Source organism: Vicugna pacos, chromosome 32 (assembly GCF_048564905.1).
Source record: "Vicugna pacos chromosome 32, VicPac4, whole genome shotgun sequence".
Lineage (NCBI taxonomy): Eukaryota > Metazoa > Chordata > Mammalia > Artiodactyla > Camelidae > Vicugna > Vicugna pacos.
This window is the reverse complement of record NC_133018.1, coordinates 17,431,620-17,448,305: the sequence shown is the minus strand read 5'-3', so window position 1 is coordinate 17,448,305 and position 16,686 is coordinate 17,431,620. Positions and strand designations below refer to the sequence as shown.

The 16,686-nt window shown below is 35.3% G+C and overlaps 1 protein-coding gene across 13 annotated transcripts in view; it reads right to left on the bottom strand.

Annotated features, from left to right (window-relative positions):
* The window catches only part of ATXN2 (ataxin 2), a 108,133-nt gene that overhangs the window by 32,211 nt on the left and 59,236 nt on the right, over positions 1 to 16,686 (bottom strand). For 9 of the 13 annotated variants that reach the window (XR_012066326.1, XR_012066328.1, XR_012066329.1 and 6 more), the window contains exons 10-18: positions 15,214 to 15,423; positions 12,413 to 12,595; positions 10,303 to 10,500; positions 9,666 to 9,773; positions 9,210 to 9,280; positions 2,621 to 2,922; positions 1,549 to 1,612; positions 807 to 959; positions 343 to 409 (exon numbers count right to left, since the gene is read on the bottom strand). Coding sequence is in view for 8 of the 13 variants with exons in the window: in XM_072953174.1 (XP_072809275.1) it covers positions 343 to 409; positions 807 to 959; positions 1,549 to 1,612; positions 2,621 to 2,922; positions 9,210 to 9,280; positions 9,666 to 9,773; positions 10,303 to 10,500; positions 12,413 to 12,595; positions 15,214 to 15,423 (1,356 nt within the window). In the remaining 5 variants the exon portion in view is untranslated. The remainder of the gene's footprint in view (positions 1 to 342; positions 410 to 806; positions 960 to 1,548; positions 1,613 to 2,620; positions 2,923 to 9,209; positions 9,281 to 9,665; positions 9,774 to 10,302; positions 10,501 to 12,412; positions 12,596 to 15,213; positions 15,424 to 16,686) is intronic. The other 4 variants (XM_006204840.4, XM_015239733.3, XM_072953178.1 and 1 more) reach the window with 3 other exon arrangements.

Below are 16,686 nucleotides of genomic sequence, written 5' to 3'. Positions count from 1 at the left end.
CAAGATACATTTCTGAATTTTTGAAAAGAAAAAAAAGTACATGTTAGCACCTGGTAAATTAATTTAGCAAATGCTCTTTCCAAGTTTAACATCAAAAACTTCAAAATTCAATTATACTTTTTGAAGATGATCCTCAACACTCATTACTGATGAGTATTTCTTCTCTGCTTTTTGTTCATAAAACTCCATCTAAATGTCTGATGCAATGTTGGGCATCAAAAGTCAATGCACAGCCTCATCAAAAGTCAAAACTGCACTGCAAGTATTTATTCATTATTAATTAAGTTATTTAATTCATGCAGCATGCAGATTACAAGCAAACACAGGCAGGATTATTCTCACCTTTACCTGCTCTATATGTCTTGGCTTGATTCACTGGCATGGGCGTCATAGGTATAGGATATAAAGGCTTGAGGGAAGTAAACAAACAAACAAAAAACGAAGATTAGGCTCTCAAGATATTAAGAATGTACTTCACTACTCTCTTCATTGCATATTGCTAGAGAGCTAGTTCTGAGGTTTCTTGATTCTCTTGATTCTCTGTAAGTCATTAAAAAATAAAATCACACCCACAGCTAAAAGGACAAACCCCAAACTACAGTAAATCTGAACCATTTTTCTTACCAGAATACATTCTCACATTTGGGTCCTTCTACTAACACCAGACCACACCACTGCACGCCTCCCCTTTCTAAATACTTCTTTTACACCATCACATCCTCAAGTGACTGCACACCTACAGAGTGCTTGGTATCAAATACAAACAACTTGGAGAGGGTAAATGAACATCAAATTCTATGACTTACTTGCACGCCTGGGCTCACGGGGACTGGATACATCATATTTGGTGCAAAACAAACAGGTTGAGTATAAACTGGTGTTGGCTGCTGATGACCCACCATAGATGGGCTAGGTTGTGCTTGAGGACGAGGTGAAGTTGGGGTAGTAGAAGGCTTTGGCTACAATAACAAAAATCAACAGTCTTAAGGTGAAAAGCTAACTATTATTATAATTTGAAGACAGATTTCCCCCATCTTTAGTTTTACTCACTTTGAATTATTCCCTCAATGAAAGTATCTTATAGAAAATAAACTTCACCAGGTTTCAAATAAAAGAAAAAAATTACTTTGGTAAATAGTTAAAGTAAAATGCTACCAATTAATCATCAACACTATTAAAAATAGGAGTGGTGACTTTTAAGGAACTGGAGAAAGTGTTTTAAAAAATTAAAAAATAAATCTATCCTCTTCACAAAGTCAGCAGAATAATAACAACAGTGTGTCTATGAACCTGAGAGCCTAGTTAGCCAACCATCTTCAAATTCCGAGTCAGAAAGATTCAGATTTGCCCAGATCACATCTACTTGATGAAAAAACTAGAATTTTTCCTATGGCTCAAAAATATACATTAACGACCATACAAGAAAAAGGAACTTAAACTACAAGTCGTTTTAGAATACTATAACTGAATTAAATGGTAGGTATGGGAAAAGATACATTACTACTACTGCTAGTTTTTTTTTAAGAGACTAGAGAAAAGAAAAACTACCTGAGAAAAGGAACGAGGGTTGAACTCCTTCGCATTGGGATTCAATGTTGATTTCCTCACTTGCCTAAACCAGAAAAAAATAAACACCAGTAAAATCTGCATGGAACTTATGTTTCTCTGAAGTCTTTTATACCTGATAGTTTAAAACAGTTACCTGTAGAAGATCACTAATTCTCTTCATTAAAACACACACACATATTTCCCACTCAATCTAATAATCACTAACCAAAAAAGGGACCACATTTTTTAGAAGTGTAATATACAATGTTTCTCTCAAAGGCAATCAATACAAACAAACTGAAACGACAATAACCCCTTAAGAACAATCCTTAATATACCAATTCTCTAGCATGCAATATTTTTTTATGTAACAAAATGTTTCCTACATGAAGTATCTTGGGAAAAATCATGACTCTAATAAAAATTTTTGCCTCAAATCAAAATAAAGTGCTCCCTGACTTATCAACAACCTGCATTCCAAAAGTTCAGCGGTAACTGAGCTGTATGGAACTCAAAAGAAATAAATCATTGGTGGTGTGGTTTGGTTCTAAGGCCAGCCCACAAAAGCCCATTTAATTGATAGTATGTTGGATTTCCAGAATTAAGCCCATCTTAACAAATCTAATCACTAGCTAAAATGTTGTTTCTGATAGAAAACACATGGAGAAGCAGGGGCACTAAATCTCTCTCTTCTTGGCAGTGGCAGGTATTAGTCCTAGTAGCACAGCTAAGAAGTAGGTACACTACCACCCAGGGGATACTGGCCCCCAAAGCTAGTCATTTTTCAAATCCCTGTACGTTTACAAAATAGTCATTCTTAATTTATATGCAGTTTTTTTTGCCAGGGGGAGCAAAGATGGTGGAGAAGGGAAGAAGAGTACAGGGTGCAATGACCTAACTTACTTGAAATGGCATTTGTTTACCAGTTGTTTGTAAGCTGAGGACTACTTAAAAGCCTAGACAAATTCCTGAGTTGGAAAGCCCTGGGCACCTTAGAAACAGTAAGGAACAACAACAACAACAACAACAACCAAGTAAGGAACAGGATGTGCTGAATTCCGGGTCTACTCACTCAGCTGCATCTTTCTTCTCCTCTTTATCATCTTTCTCTTGTTTACATCCTGGACTGGAAGTCTGAACCCCCTGGGATGTGACCTCAGGCCCTCTCTTGTGCTCCACGTTACTGAGGATTGAAGGGGAAATGCTGGGGCTGCTCGGCTTGCTGCTGCCACTGGTGCAGTTGCTGCTATTTTCAATGAAAGAATCCTTAGCATTTGGTTCAATTTTGTCTTTGATCAAATCTCTTGATTTTTCTCCCTCTCTATTTTTGTTTATCAGTTGATCCATAGATTCAGAAGTAGCACTTGGCTGTAACTAAATAAAGGAAATAATTATACTTAAATAGTTTAAATAACTCTAGTAAACAAGCTTTTTCCATGAGCACAAACTAGTATTTGTAAGCATAAAATATACTGAATAAGGCTTTTTCCATACTTTAGAGTAGTATTTTTATTATAAGGCAATAATAACAAAATGTCTATACAACGTAATTCTAGTCATCTAAGCACTCAAATGTCCTAGACTCAAAAGTTATAGTCATCTAAGCACTCAAATGTCCTAGACTCAGTGCCTACCATGTGTCAGAAATTCTGCATGCTGGGTATGGAAAATGTGGAATGGAATAGTTCTTATCCTCCCAAAGCTTATCATCTGGGTGAGATTAGACACTTAACAACAAAATGAGTAAATGCCATGGGATCCCACAGGAAAAAGCAACTTACACAAAGTAAAGGATTCTCAGCGGAAGTGTCATCTAGTCTAGAGTGTGAAAGATGCTGGGTGGTTTGGAAAAGGGAGTAATAGTCCAAGCAAAAGAAATAGCATGTTTAAAGACCCAAAGGAAAGGGAGAAGATGGTCCCATTATGAAACAGAAAAGTACCAATGACTGGACCAGGGTGGGCACAGATGCACAAATAAGTCAAGAAATGACAAACTCACCCAAGAGGAATGAGATAACAAAGGAACTTGAAAGCTATGTTAAGGACTCTAGCTTTTAATTCTCAGGATAATGAGAAGTCACTAAAGAATTTTAAGCAGTTATAGTACTGAGAAAATTTACTAGTTCATAAAGATGAGCACAGCAGTTTTGTGGAAAATGAACTGAAGGGAGCCAAGTAAGGGTACAGAGAAACCGTTACAGAGGCTGGACTAAAATGGAGACTTGGCCTCGAGAAGTGGTAGGTTGGAAAGTCTGAAGTAGGGGGATTCAGAGAGAGACCTGACTAGACATGTTGTTAGTCTGTTAGACCTCTAATCCATAATAAAGGAAACCACAAAACAGAAGTACCAACGAGAAGAGCAGAAGACAAAGACATTAGTGAAATAAGTGATGGTTTTTTTTTTTTATGTTTGTAGACCAGAAGAAATCAATGCTACTGCTGCCTGAAGACTTTAGATGCATTACTCCACAGAAGAAAGAAAAGAGGACAGCTGAAAGAAATGGCAAGAGAAGGAAAAGGGCAGCAAGTACAAGGAGCCAAGGTGGAAATGAGAACAAGCAGCAGCCATGGGCAGTGAGAACCAGCTGAAGAGCAACTGTACAGCAGAAGGGGCTGCAAGGTTGAAGGGAGCTGAACTATCTCCTCAGCCTTAGGAAGGACAGACCAAGGTCAAAGTCTCACTACTGAGGCCTTTGGTACCCTGGCAAACGGCATTACATACCTCAGGGCTTCTCAAGCTTCACTGTATCACCAATGTAGTTACAGAGTCTTCAAACAGTTGAAGACAAGAAGTGACAGCGACATTTATTTGGACTCAATAGGAATGTAGGTCATAGTATAGGTACTTAATGTTTACTAAAGGCTGTTCACATAACAGACTAGTGTGTACTGCATAAAACTTCAAGTACTTATCACAAGGGTCTTCGAGAGAGGCAAAAATGAGGCTTTCGGTGTTGTTATTCATATAATGGGAAATATACCTAATAGTACTCACTATAGTACTCGGTGCTTTAACTTATTTACTAACTCATTCATTTAGTCATTACTGTAACAGATTTATTTCATGTACATACTACTAGGACAATCTTACAAATGAGAAAAAATAAGGCACAATTGATGCTTTTGAGCATTCTGCTATACTTATCTGCAGTATACTAAACCTAAAAGAAAACTGAGACTATCCTTATTTTTTTTAATTGAACCATTTTTTTCCTTTTTTGGGGATACAATTCACATAAAACATTTTATTAGTTTCAGCTGTACAACACAGGGATTCAGTATACGTATGTATTGTGAAGTGATCACAATGTCTAGTTAATAGCCATTATCACACACTTATAAATTTTTCTTCTTATGGTGGGAACTGTTAAAATCTGCTCTCTTAGCAACTTTCAAATATACAATATAGTATTACTGACTAGAGCCACCATGCAGTACACTACTTCCCCATGACTGACTGACTTTAAACTGGAAGTTTGTACCTTTTGACCACCGTCACCCATTTTGCTTCCACACCTTACTCCCCAACCCGTCCCCTGCCACCTCTGGCAACCGCCAACCTGTCTCTGTAAGTTCAGGGTTTTTTTGTTTTTAAGATTCCACATATAAGTGACATCAGATGATATATTTGAATTTCTCTGAGTTACTTCACTTAGCATAATGCCCTCAAAGGTCATCCATGTTGTTGAAAATGGCAGGATTCCCTTCTTTTTTATTTTCATGGCTGAACAGTAATTCCACCACCATGTGTGTGTGTGCACACGCATGCACGCACACGTGCATACACATGCAGGTATCTTTTTGAGTTAGTGTTTTTGTTTCCTTTGGATAAATACCCAGAAGTGGAACTGATGGATCATATAATAGTTCTACTTTTAATTTTCTGAGGAAACTCCTTACTGTTCTCCACAGTGGCCATACCAATTTATCCACCAATAGTGCCCAAGGGTTCCTTTTCTTCATATCCTGACCAGCACTTATTCTTTGTTCTTCTTCTTCTTTTTAATAACAGCCATTCTAATAGGTGTGAAATAGTTCATTGTGGTTTTAACTTGCATTTCTTTAATACTTAGTGACTGTGAGCTCCTTTTCATGGACCTGTTGGCAATCTTGTGTCTTCTTTGGAAAACAGTCTGTTCAGATTCTGTGCGCACTTTAAAATTAGATTGTATTTTTGCTATTTAGTTGTATAACTACTTTCTATACTTTGGATATTAACCCCTTAAGAGATACACGACTCGCAAATGAGAGGGTGTGGAGAAAAGGGAACCTTCCTACACTGTTGATGGGAATATAATTTGGTGCAGCCACTATGTAGAACAGTATAGAGATTCCCTAAAAAACTAAAAATAGAGTTACCATATGATCCAGCAATTCCACTTCTGGGCATATATCCAGAGAAAATGCCAATTCAAAAAGAAACATGCAGGGGGAGGGAAAGAGCTCAGTGGTAGAGTGCATGTTTAGCATGCACAAGGTCCTGGGTTTAAATCCCAGTACTTTCATTAAAACAAAAACTACAAAGAAGCACGTCCCTCAATGTTCATAGCAGCACTACTTGCAATAGCCAAGGCATGGAAGAACCTAAATGTCCATCAAAAGATGACTAGATAAAGAAGTTGTGGTGCACACACACACACACACACACACACACACACACACACACACACAATGGAATACTACCCAGCCATAAAAAAGAATGAAATAATGCCATTTTGTAGCAACATGGATGGACCTGGAGATAATCATACTGAGTGAAGTAAGTCAGACAAAGACAAATATCATGTATCACTTATATATGAAATCTAAAAAAAAAAAAAAATGACAGAAATGAACTTATTTACAAAACAGAAACAGACTCACAGATATGGAAAACAAAGGGTTTTGGTTCTAGTTACCAAAGGGGAAAGGGGTTGCAGGGGTCAACCAGGAGTTTGGGACTAGCAGAAACAAACTACTATATATAAAACAGATAAACAAGATCCTGCTGTATAGCACGGGGGACTATATTCAATAGTTTACAATAACCCATAATGAAAAAGAATATATATACATATAACTAAATCACCATGCTATACACTAGAAACTAATACAACATTATAAATCAACTGTACTTCAATTTTAAAAATTAAAAAAAAAATGAGAAAAGAAACAAAAAACAAAGACATGATTTGCAAATATTTTCTCCATTTGGTAGTTTAATTTTGTCAATGGTTTTCCTTTGTTGCACAGAAGCCTTTTAGTTTGATGTAGTGATTATTTTTTAATTTTATTTATTTATTTATTTATTTGTTAGGGGGAGCTAATTAGGTTTGTTTGTTTTTTATTTATTTTCTTAATGGAGGTACTGAGGATTGAACCTAGGACCTCGTGCCTGCTAGGCATGCACTCTACCACTGAGCTATATCCTCTGCTCTGGTTGTTTATTTTTGTTTTTGTTGCCTTTGCTTCTGGTGTAAAATCAGTCAAGGTTCTACAATTATCCCATTTGGACTTGGAATTACGTAACGTGTGCCTCAATATCTTACAGAGGGCAAGATTTAAACTCAGATCATCTATTTACCTCCAAAATCCACACCATTAATCTGTAATCAATCAAATTATCAGCAATTTTTACACAAATAAGGCTATTAGCACCCTGCACATAGCTGTATTAGATCCTGCCGAAAGCCCTCAAGGGAAAAACAAACAAAAAACCCCCAAAACCAAAAACCACAGGGTACTACTATTTTTGCCTGAGCAAAGGACCAGAGATTTTTGTGAACCTACATAGTTCAAGGCCATATGCACGTCATGAGGGTAGCTCTGTAGATTCAGTCATTGAACAGTGCAGTACACACTATGCATTAGCTACTTACTGTCCAAAGCATAGCCAGAGGATGAAACACACAAGTGGTCAGTCCTATCTTTTACTAGCCATGTTACTCTGGGCAGATTATTCAACTTGTCTGCCTCAGTTTCCTAATATACAAACTGGGGATAATAATAGAATCTGCTTCAAAGGGATGTAAGGACAATAAAGGATTACATAAGCACTCAGAACAGTGTCTGATACACAGGAAATGCTCAATAAATGTAAATTCAAAACATTATTTTATCTGAAGAGAATTATAAAGTCCATCCTCAAATATTTTCTAAAAATTTCTTTGATTTCTGGTATTCACTTACAGACCAGAAAGTTACTCATAAGAGAATATTGCATTTGATTTTTTGGCCCTCCCCACCAAATATTAACACTAGAAGCCCCAGAGAGATCTAATGCTGCAACTATCCAAATTTAAGAGTCAAGTACTGGGGAGGGAATAGCTCAGTGGCAGAGTGTGTACCTAGCATGCACAAGGCCCTGTATTCAATCCCCAGTACCTCCATTAGATAAATAAATAAAAACCTAATTACTTCCCCCGTCAACAACAACAAAAAGTCAAGTTTAAAGAAGGTTTACAGAAAGTTGTGAACTGATAATATGAGAGCCAAAATGAGGATTTATATTAAATGAGGAAATTATAAGCTTCTTAAAATATACTAACACTAACTGAGACTGTATGGGACTGGTATAAAGGATAGACACACATAGATCTATGGAGGAAAACTGACAGTCCAGTAATAAACTCACATCTGTGGTCAAATGATTTTCAACAAAGGTGCAGAGACAATTTCAATTCAAGGTCTTTCTTTTCAACAGATGGTGCTGGGATAGTGATATCCACACGCAAAAGACTGAATTTAGACCCCTATCTGATGTTACATTAAAAAAAAATTTATCAAAATGGACCAAAGCCCTAATTCAAACTCTTAGAAGAAAATAAGAATAATCTTTACGACTATGGATTAGACAATGATTTCTTACATATGACACCAAAAGCACATGGAATAAAAGGAAAAATAGACTGGACTTCACCAAAACTAAAAAATTTTGTGCTTTAAGAATCAATACCAAGGAAGTGAAAAGATAACCCACAGAATGGAAGAAAAAAAAATTACAAACCACACATCCGATGCGAGACTTGTACAGAGAATAAAAGTGGTCTGTCTGTACAGTGGAATATAATTCATCCACAAAAAGGAATGAAGTACTGACACATGATGCAACATGGACAAACCCTGGGAACATGGTGCTAAGTGAAAAAAGCCACTCACAGAAGATATGCATAGTGTATTCCGGTAAATATTACGCAAAAGAATGAAATAATCATCTGTGAAATGAAATAGTCTTAAGACAGAGAAAGGATATCACAGAAAGATGTCTATCATAATACATTTGTACATGAGTATAAATCAGCAATTCTCTCAAAACACTATGGTCTAGCACATCTTCTACTTTCCACATCAAATAATCAATGCCTTGGCCTTGCTCTATCGTCACCAAATAAAGTAATACATGAACATCAAATAATAACTTAAGTTATGGTAACAACCAACATCAGAATTACACTCTTTTTCATTTAATATCTGTATTGTTCCTATCACATCTCGTGATTTTAGTTACCCCACTTAAAGCACAGGCAAAAACAACTTTAAGAATGTTTAGATTTCTATGCACATAGTTTCATGTTTCTGGTTGTATATAGAATGCATTTTTTTAAATGGATGATATAAAAATTCTCAGTAATGTTTAAAATTTATTTTTTAAATTCTAATTAATTAGTCAATATAATACTTACCCTAAAATCATTCTTAAATTTCTTTAAATCATCAATTTGTTTTCTATGTTCAGAAACAATTGGTGATATACCTGTAAAATTAAGAAATGTTAGATACAGATTTCTTTCTTTTTTTGAATTGAGGTATATAGTCAGTTCACAACAGTGTGTCAATTTCTGGTGTACAGCACAATGCTTCAGTCACACATGAATATACATATAGTACAGATTTATTTCTAATCTTTAACTTAAAGTTCATTTAGAATGAGATGTTAGAAATGAAAATAAACTATCATCAAAATAGTAAAAATTTCAATATATTAAGTATAGATTTTGACATTTTGTCAAAATTAGACATCTATATATGCAAAATACTAAGAAAAAGTGTTGTACAAAAATACTCTGCTTTAGTCATGAGATTAGACACACCCCTTCCTAATTCTATAGTTATACCTAAAGACTTTTCAAAACTCTAACCTTTACTTTCAGCTTTTGAGAAGCTAGGCGATGTCTCATTGGGCTTCATATTTTCTTTATTCCCTGAAGGAGAGTTCTGCCTCTGATCATGAAGCCTGGAATCTTTAGCTAGAAAATATTTGACAAAAATGCAAAATTAGGAGGAAAGGGTATAGCTCAAGTGGTAGAGTGCATGCTTAGTTATGCATGAGGTGCTGGGTTCAATTCCCAGTACTTCCTCTAAGAATAAATAAGTAAGTAAACCTAATTACCTCCCCACACCAAAAAAAAAAAAAAAAAAAAAAAAAAAAAAAAAAGCAGCCAGGATAGAAGCTGTAAAAGTAAAATGGGAAAATATTCAACAATTTTGATCCTATGTTTTTGAAAAAGAACATTTTCATTTAAACAGAGGATTTCCTACTTTGCAGACATGAGAGACCAATAATTTTATTTATAAGATTAATATAAATACTATGTAAACCCTCTTAACAGACGTTCAAGAACAACATATGAAATTACTAGTATTAAATTAATTTACATAGAATTTCAAACGTGCCCTCAAGTTCGTATCAATACAGCCATTTTTCATATACTGTTAAACCTCTAAAACTCAACTTTACAAAGGACATTATGGATCTGGAAGCTCTTTCTTACATACCCTCAATAGATGGGGTAACAGCTCTGTTGGATGCAGGGCTGGCAGGCGTAGGAGATGCAGCTGGAACAGGCATAGCAACAGCTTCAGTTGGAATAATACCAGCCTGGGGAGAAGCAAGAACTGGCCCACTAGGAGTATTTCCAATACTATTCTGTCTGGGAGACCTGGGTCTGTGTGTTTTAGGGGATAATCTTGGAACTACAAGAAAGAGAAAAGTCATCCATTACATTCTCAGCTCAAATGTCACTTCCTTAAAAAGGTTCCTCTGAAGACCTAGGCAAAACAGTTCTATCTGATCTCCTCCCAGCTACTTTATCCTGTCATCCTGTTTTCTTTTCTGAAGTCTAAGGAATAGTGGTGATGACTGAGAATACAAATATTTGAAGAATGAAAGCAATTAACTAATACTCAAGTATAACAGTGGTTTCCCTCCTAACTAAATACATTAATTCTAAAAGGCACTATTTTGGGGGGGATAGGGAGATTACGTTTATTTGTTTAAAATGGAGGTACTGGGGATTAAACCCACTGAGCTATACCCGCTATACCCATCCCACTAGGCAGTATTTCAGAATGAAGTTAGAAACTGGATTTCTAAGGCAGGATAAATGTCACTCACATTTTAGGATAAAAGTAACACCATTCTCTACTAAAAAGTGAGACTGTTTCTTTAAAATAGGTGGTGTGGGGGTGAGGGAAGCCCTAAGAAGCAGGCTTACTTGTTCCTTCTTCAAATACAAACTCAAAATACCTTTTATCAATTTGCAGCCAGTATTACTTGCTCTTTCTTACATCAAAATCTACTCTGCAGTAACTGAAGAAATTAGAAACTCAATTTAGCCCAAAGGGGAAGATAATCCAAGCAGGGTTTCATAATTCACATGACTTTCAAAATAAGTATCTAATAGGTTTCGTGTTTCACTATATACCTATTCAGATTCAAAGATTAGAGAAAATGGTCCAACTGGCTTCACTTTAGTGGTTCTTTACTTTAAGTCCCAAGGATCATGGAAGGAAGTTATTTCAATAATTGCCATTTTTCTCATTAGTATAAAGAGCAAACCTACAACATCGTTCTATGTATATTTCTACCAACTGTGATTTTACTCTTTCACATCTATAATCATGTTGTTACTTTCAAAATTCATTTCCAGATCACCTGAGTAATGCCAAATAATGAATGGTACACTGAAGAAATAAAGATCTTGGAAATTCTATTTTTTTTGTTAATTGAATTATTTCCTTGTTAATTGTAGATCAAAGAAGAGAATAGAAAGTTCAAAGGAACTTACAATAAAATTATACCTATGTGAAACTGAACAGAGTATATCAACTAAAAACATTTAACAGATTTGGGTATTTTTTGTTTAAGCTTGAAGATCTTCTTTCTTTTAAAGTTCTATGCATCTATTAAGATAGATTATGACCAAAACAACAGTCATTGCATGCTCTAACTGTATAGTTATCATGAAAGCAGAATATTAAGTAGCAAAAGCAGTCTTAACCTAATTGCAAGATCATGTCAAAATACATTTTTAACACTTTCACATCTGCCATCAGCACATTCTTCAGGCTAACCATAGATTAAACTTGGGCCCTCATGTGTGTTCATTATTTCTTAAAAGGGAAATAATTAAAAGGGTCATGAATTAGTGTCATATACAGATGTTGCAGAAACATACAGCATTGTAAGCCCAAAATAAATGTTGTGGAATGAAGCAATGAACAAAGTTGCTAAGAAGATAGGAAATGCGATCCCTCCAAATGTTATTATGTACTGTATTTGCCTTCCATTTGAGTTACAAAACTACAAAGTATATTCATATTTATAAACTTCATATGAATCTCATCACAAGTCCACAAAGTAGACTAGGCAAAAATTACTCATTGAGAAAACTGAAATTCAGAATGATCACATGATTTCCTCTAACAAATGGTGAGTAAGTGGTAAGAGCCTAGAATAAAAACACAGGTGTTGCAATTCTTGGTTACACCACTATTTTTCATATATACACTTAGACTTCCTTAAACAAAGCTCAAGCTCAGTCCTTTTTACATCTAAAACCAAAAATGAACACGGTCATTACGCTCCAAGCCAAGTGTTACCTACCCCCACTGACCACTGATGACCATGTGCCTCCCGCGGGACTGGTCCTTGCTGCTGGAGGAGTAGCTGCTTCACTTGGTGGGGTATGGGATACAAATTCTAGGCCACTGGAAATGGAACCCCTCCCAGCGGAAACTCTGTGATTTCGAGGGTGTCGCTGGGCTTTTGGGGACATCCGTGGAGGCCCTAAGAAAGGAACAGTGAACATCACATAAATGCCACAATGTCCACCAGTTATTACTTTTTTGCTAAACACATACACCCCATTCTCTTCTCCCCCCAACAACCCCTCTCTCTCATTTCTTCTCAATTAAAAAAAAAACAAACACCATACATACTTTGGCCGTACTCTTTCAGAATTATTTTGTAGAATGCCATAAAATTTTATACATAAATTTTATTTTATTTTCCTTTACTTTTAAAGAAAAGGAGGGATGAAGTTGGTGGTAAGAAATCAAACAATAAGATGTCATAACTTCAAAGATTTTAGCAATCTGTTTAATCTATATTCATTATTTGTAGGCATACAAAAATCAATATAATAAAATGTTAATAAAAGTTATAACTACATGATGAAATAATTTTATTTTACCATATACGTTTAGCTTTCTCCTGCAAATTTTCTACAGTATATTACTTCTAAAATTAGAAAACACTTTTTTAAAACAAAAAACTATTAATCCCAATACACCTCTGCTCTATTGAATATATGTACATACCCTTCTTAAATTTCTCCAGAATCTTAGTTTATCTACCTCTTCTGCTATAATGATCAATTTTACAATCCATGTCTTAAAACAATCCTCACCTGTAAGCAATTTCTCATACTTAACAGGCTGTGAGCTGGAAATACTACTGTTAAGGCATGACTTCTAAGACTAGAATAACTGACATCTGGGGAAGAAATTTGCATTATATGAATTGTCAAAATTCGGCAACAATTTTGTCACCCCATTAGTGATTTCTATTTCTAAAGAAGTCTACATTGCATTCAAACAAAACTGTCAGGTGAAAACAGTAGACAGAATGGCTCTTACCAGAGAAGCCTGACAGTGCTAACACTCAGCGAAACTCATCCTTAATGTCAAAGCCAAGTCTCCTCACCCTCACCTTGCTGCCAAACTCTTTGGAATGTCAAATTAATTTGTGTCCTCAGTAGGAATTCAATCATGGACACAATCTTAAAAAGAATGTTAATGTGATATATTATAGTTCTAGATTGGAGATACAATTTGTACTGAAGAATGAATTTATAGTAAAGTATAAATTAGTATTTATATATATTTTTTACATCCTTTTATAGGAAAAGATCAAGACAGACAGCTGGTATAGCTCAATGAAATCTAAGTCTAACTTTAAAATTTTAATTCTTTTTTGGCAATACATAAAATACTTACTGAAATAAAATATTCTCTCTATATTAAATACAGAAAATCACTATATTTAATAGTTACATTTTGAAGTTCACATTTAAAAAATGGTTCAGTGTCACCTAACTACATGACTAGAAAACATTTTAATTCAAATTAGTTTAAAAGAAAATTGAATAACAACAGTATTCCTGAATGTGCATTAAGGTATACTGTATACTTCTGATGTGAATCCTTACATCTTACTGTGGCAAAGAAGTTTACACTCACTAACGAGTCCTGTCTTAGCCAACACATTCTCACAATGTGTACATCACTTATGCAAAGAGTGCAATAAATACAGCCACAGAATTTAACTTTTCATGTAGTGGCTACCATTACAGGCACTTTTGAGAAAGGAAGTCACCTTGAAAATCAGTGTAATGTGCTGTTCAAGGTTAGCCGCTTTAGTCAAGATCTCATGACCTCCCTGCCTGGATGGCAACAATTTATCAAAAACTGTCAAAAGAGTTTCCCCCAGGAAAGCACCTCATGCCAGAAAACTGTATTAGTCTCAACATAAGCAGTATCAACTGCAATTTCAATGAAAAAAAATCGATTAAAATTTTTACATATCACATACTCTGAAATAACATCTAAAGCCATTATTAATCAGAAAACAGATTTTAATTTATGCACTGAATTTAAATTGTGACTGTCCTATAACACATCCATGTATTTGATATGTAGCAATGGTGGATTTAACATCAAATACTGAATGAGAATTTACAGGATTTTATTATTCTTTTTTTTTTGATAAGGGCGAAAAAAAACCCAAACAAAAACCCTAAAGATTAATACATGACTTTTATTAACAATTTTATCTTAGATCAAGGACTTTTCACATTAAAGACTTTCACTATAAAATATTGCAAAGCTGAAGTTTTAATTTCCCAAGCACAAAAATCAAACTCTGTATTGTATTCTAAGGGTAAACATAAAAGGGCAGCTGTATGCAATGTCCTTCTCAAAAACCTAAACCAACACTCCTGCCTGTGGCCAACAGGCAGATTCACTAGCATTCGGCCAAGGAGCTGTAAAGCGACAGGCTCTACAGTAAGTCCAAGGCTGGGTGAAGAAAGTTCACTGTTCACCACTAACTGTATACACTGTGTGGGAGCAGGGAGAGGGCCCTGGGGCTATAAAGGAGCATCATTACCAGGCAGAGACAAACCCCCATTCTTACAATTCAGGGTAGTTCATAGCTTCACACAACATTTATCAAATTTCTCTCTAATGAACAAAAGGTTAATAGAAATAGTTTTAATAAACTAAAGTTAAAACACGGAAATTATAGGTTATTAAATAATGAAGAGGAAACTACTTTGTAATTATAAACTCACATAGGAGTTAAACAAAGACAAACAAAAACATGAACAAATTGTGGTATTGTACCTTCTGAAGACATGCGTTTAGGCATAGTAGAGACAGGAGCTGGAGAACCATGAGCAGAGGGGTGAGACGGGGGTCTGGATGGCCGCGAGGGGGGCCTGGAGGGCGGCCGTGTAGGGGTGGCTGCCCGAGGTGGAAGAGAGTTGGGACCTGACTGGTAGCGAGAAGGTGGGCGAGAGGAAGGAGATGGGCAAGGCGATGGCCAGGGAACACCTGACAGAACAAATGATATGAAGGAAAGTATAAAAACTAAAGAAAAAAATGAGGGGAAAAAAGTAAACAGAAAAAAAAGTAAAATGACAAAAATGATTTCTTGTACATTTTAACCCTTTGAGGACAGTCATTTGATTTGTGATAAGTTTTAGCATAACTTAACTGACAAAAATTCACATGTAACTTTAACCTCCTTAAAATTAAATCTGTTTAAATGAATACACGTTCCCAAAGGGTTAATTAGGATCTACACATACTACTGAAGAAGACAGTTAAGACTTTGCCTATTAATCCTGCTTCTGTAACTGTTTCTTGGTAATCAATTGTTAAAAGGAGTATAACACACACTAGATAATTTCACACAATAAATCATAAAACTTAGGAATAAGATTATTTACTATATTAGTTTTAGCTTTTGAAACATCAGCTACTATATCCCATTAAAAATGCTGGTTTCTTATAACCATCTGTGACTTTCATCTAGTTTATACTTGAATGTAAGGCTGAGTTTGAAATTTCATTAAGCAAGTCCGTTTAAGTGGAAATAAAACATTACTTCTACTTTCTAGTCACAGGAGTGACAGGTTAATGATCACTGCCTTTTCAAAAAACATCAATTTAATCTTTTCAAATTAGAGAAAAGAAGAGTGATCTTCTAAATAATTTATGCAGTTAAACATTCATCTAAGAGACTGCTTAATAAACAATGCAACTACAGAGCAGTCATCACCAAATAAACTGACACTGATGGATATGCACATGTCAAAATACAGCTAACATGTAACATGACAGGTTACTTACCTTATTCTTCTTAGGAAAGAGTCCAGGTCTCCTCTCCATAGGGTTCCACACACTTGAGTATCATATATTTCCCAGCCCCTTTCAGGTTTTTTTACTTTGAAAATTCTGTTCATGAACAACTAAAATTCTTTACTCAGTGAGCAAAGAAATTTCACCCCCAATACAAAGTATAGAAAATACTCAAGAGTGTTCATTTGGAGAGGAATTCTGGAGAAAGACCCAATGAAAACAAATGAAATTGGAAACTTAGTGTTCTCTATTTTTCTAACTTTCCAAATTTAAATATCTAAAATTGAATGCCTGCTCTTCCCTCTAAGTTAGTAATATACTATCAGTATTATCAACGACTGTATTTCCATATAGTCCGTGGTACTGCTGTCCAGTATCTCCAACTTGTATGAGAGACCCATGGCCTGTAAGCTATATGTAACCTAGATTGCGAGGTAGAATAGAAAAAACATC